The sequence below is a fragment of the Geospiza fortis genome, unplaced genomic scaffold (genome assembly GCF_000277835.1).
Source record: "Geospiza fortis unplaced genomic scaffold, GeoFor_1.0 scaffold14, whole genome shotgun sequence".
Lineage (NCBI taxonomy): Eukaryota > Metazoa > Chordata > Aves > Passeriformes > Thraupidae > Geospiza > Geospiza fortis.
The window spans coordinates 589,902-590,374 of record NW_005054512.1 but is presented as its reverse complement, the minus strand read 5'-3'; the positions used below and the strand labels follow the sequence as shown (position 1 = coordinate 590,374).

Genomic DNA, 473 nt, shown 5'->3' with positions numbered 1-473 from the left:
GACCAAAGGCCAAACTCGTTTGGAAAAAGCAAACTTTTGATTTGCTTGCCATGACTAACAAGGTTCCCCACAGGAAAGGGGAGACGGGAAAAGGGACAGAAACAGAGACGTCAGGTTATGGCAATGAGAATGATAAATGTGATGGGGATGGAAGCAATAAAGGGAAAGCAGGAAGACAGGTGAGGAATAAAGTTTAAATGAGAATTAAACCAGTGCACGTACACCTCTCCTCTCTCCCATCCAGCCAGCCTGACCCAGCCATCTTCACCACGAGGATGCCCAGAAAAATCAGCAGCAGCACCAAGCTGGCGAAGCAGAGGAACTGGGACAGGTAATACTCCAGGCCTCTCCCCTTTCCCTCAGCCTGGGGCCGGGGTGCTGAGCGCAGCAGCGCCGTCCGTGGGGTCACCCCGTGCCCCCCATCGCTGGCTGCCCGCCACGGGAAGCGCCGGAGCAGGCCCCCAGCCCTGCTG

At 56.0% G+C, this 473-nt stretch overlaps 1 protein-coding gene across 1 annotated transcript in view; it reads right to left on the bottom strand.

The window, feature by feature from the left end:
- Nucleotides 1-473, bottom strand: part of LEMD2 (LEM domain containing 2) — a gene marked incomplete at its 5' end in the record, with an annotated part of 11,582 nt that overhangs the window by 10,329 nt on the left and 780 nt on the right. The window contains one exon of the mRNA XM_014310317.2: nucleotides 223-467. Within this exon, the coding sequence (XP_014165792.2) occupies nucleotides 223-467 (245 nt within the window). The remainder of the gene's footprint in view (nucleotides 1-222; nucleotides 468-473) is intronic.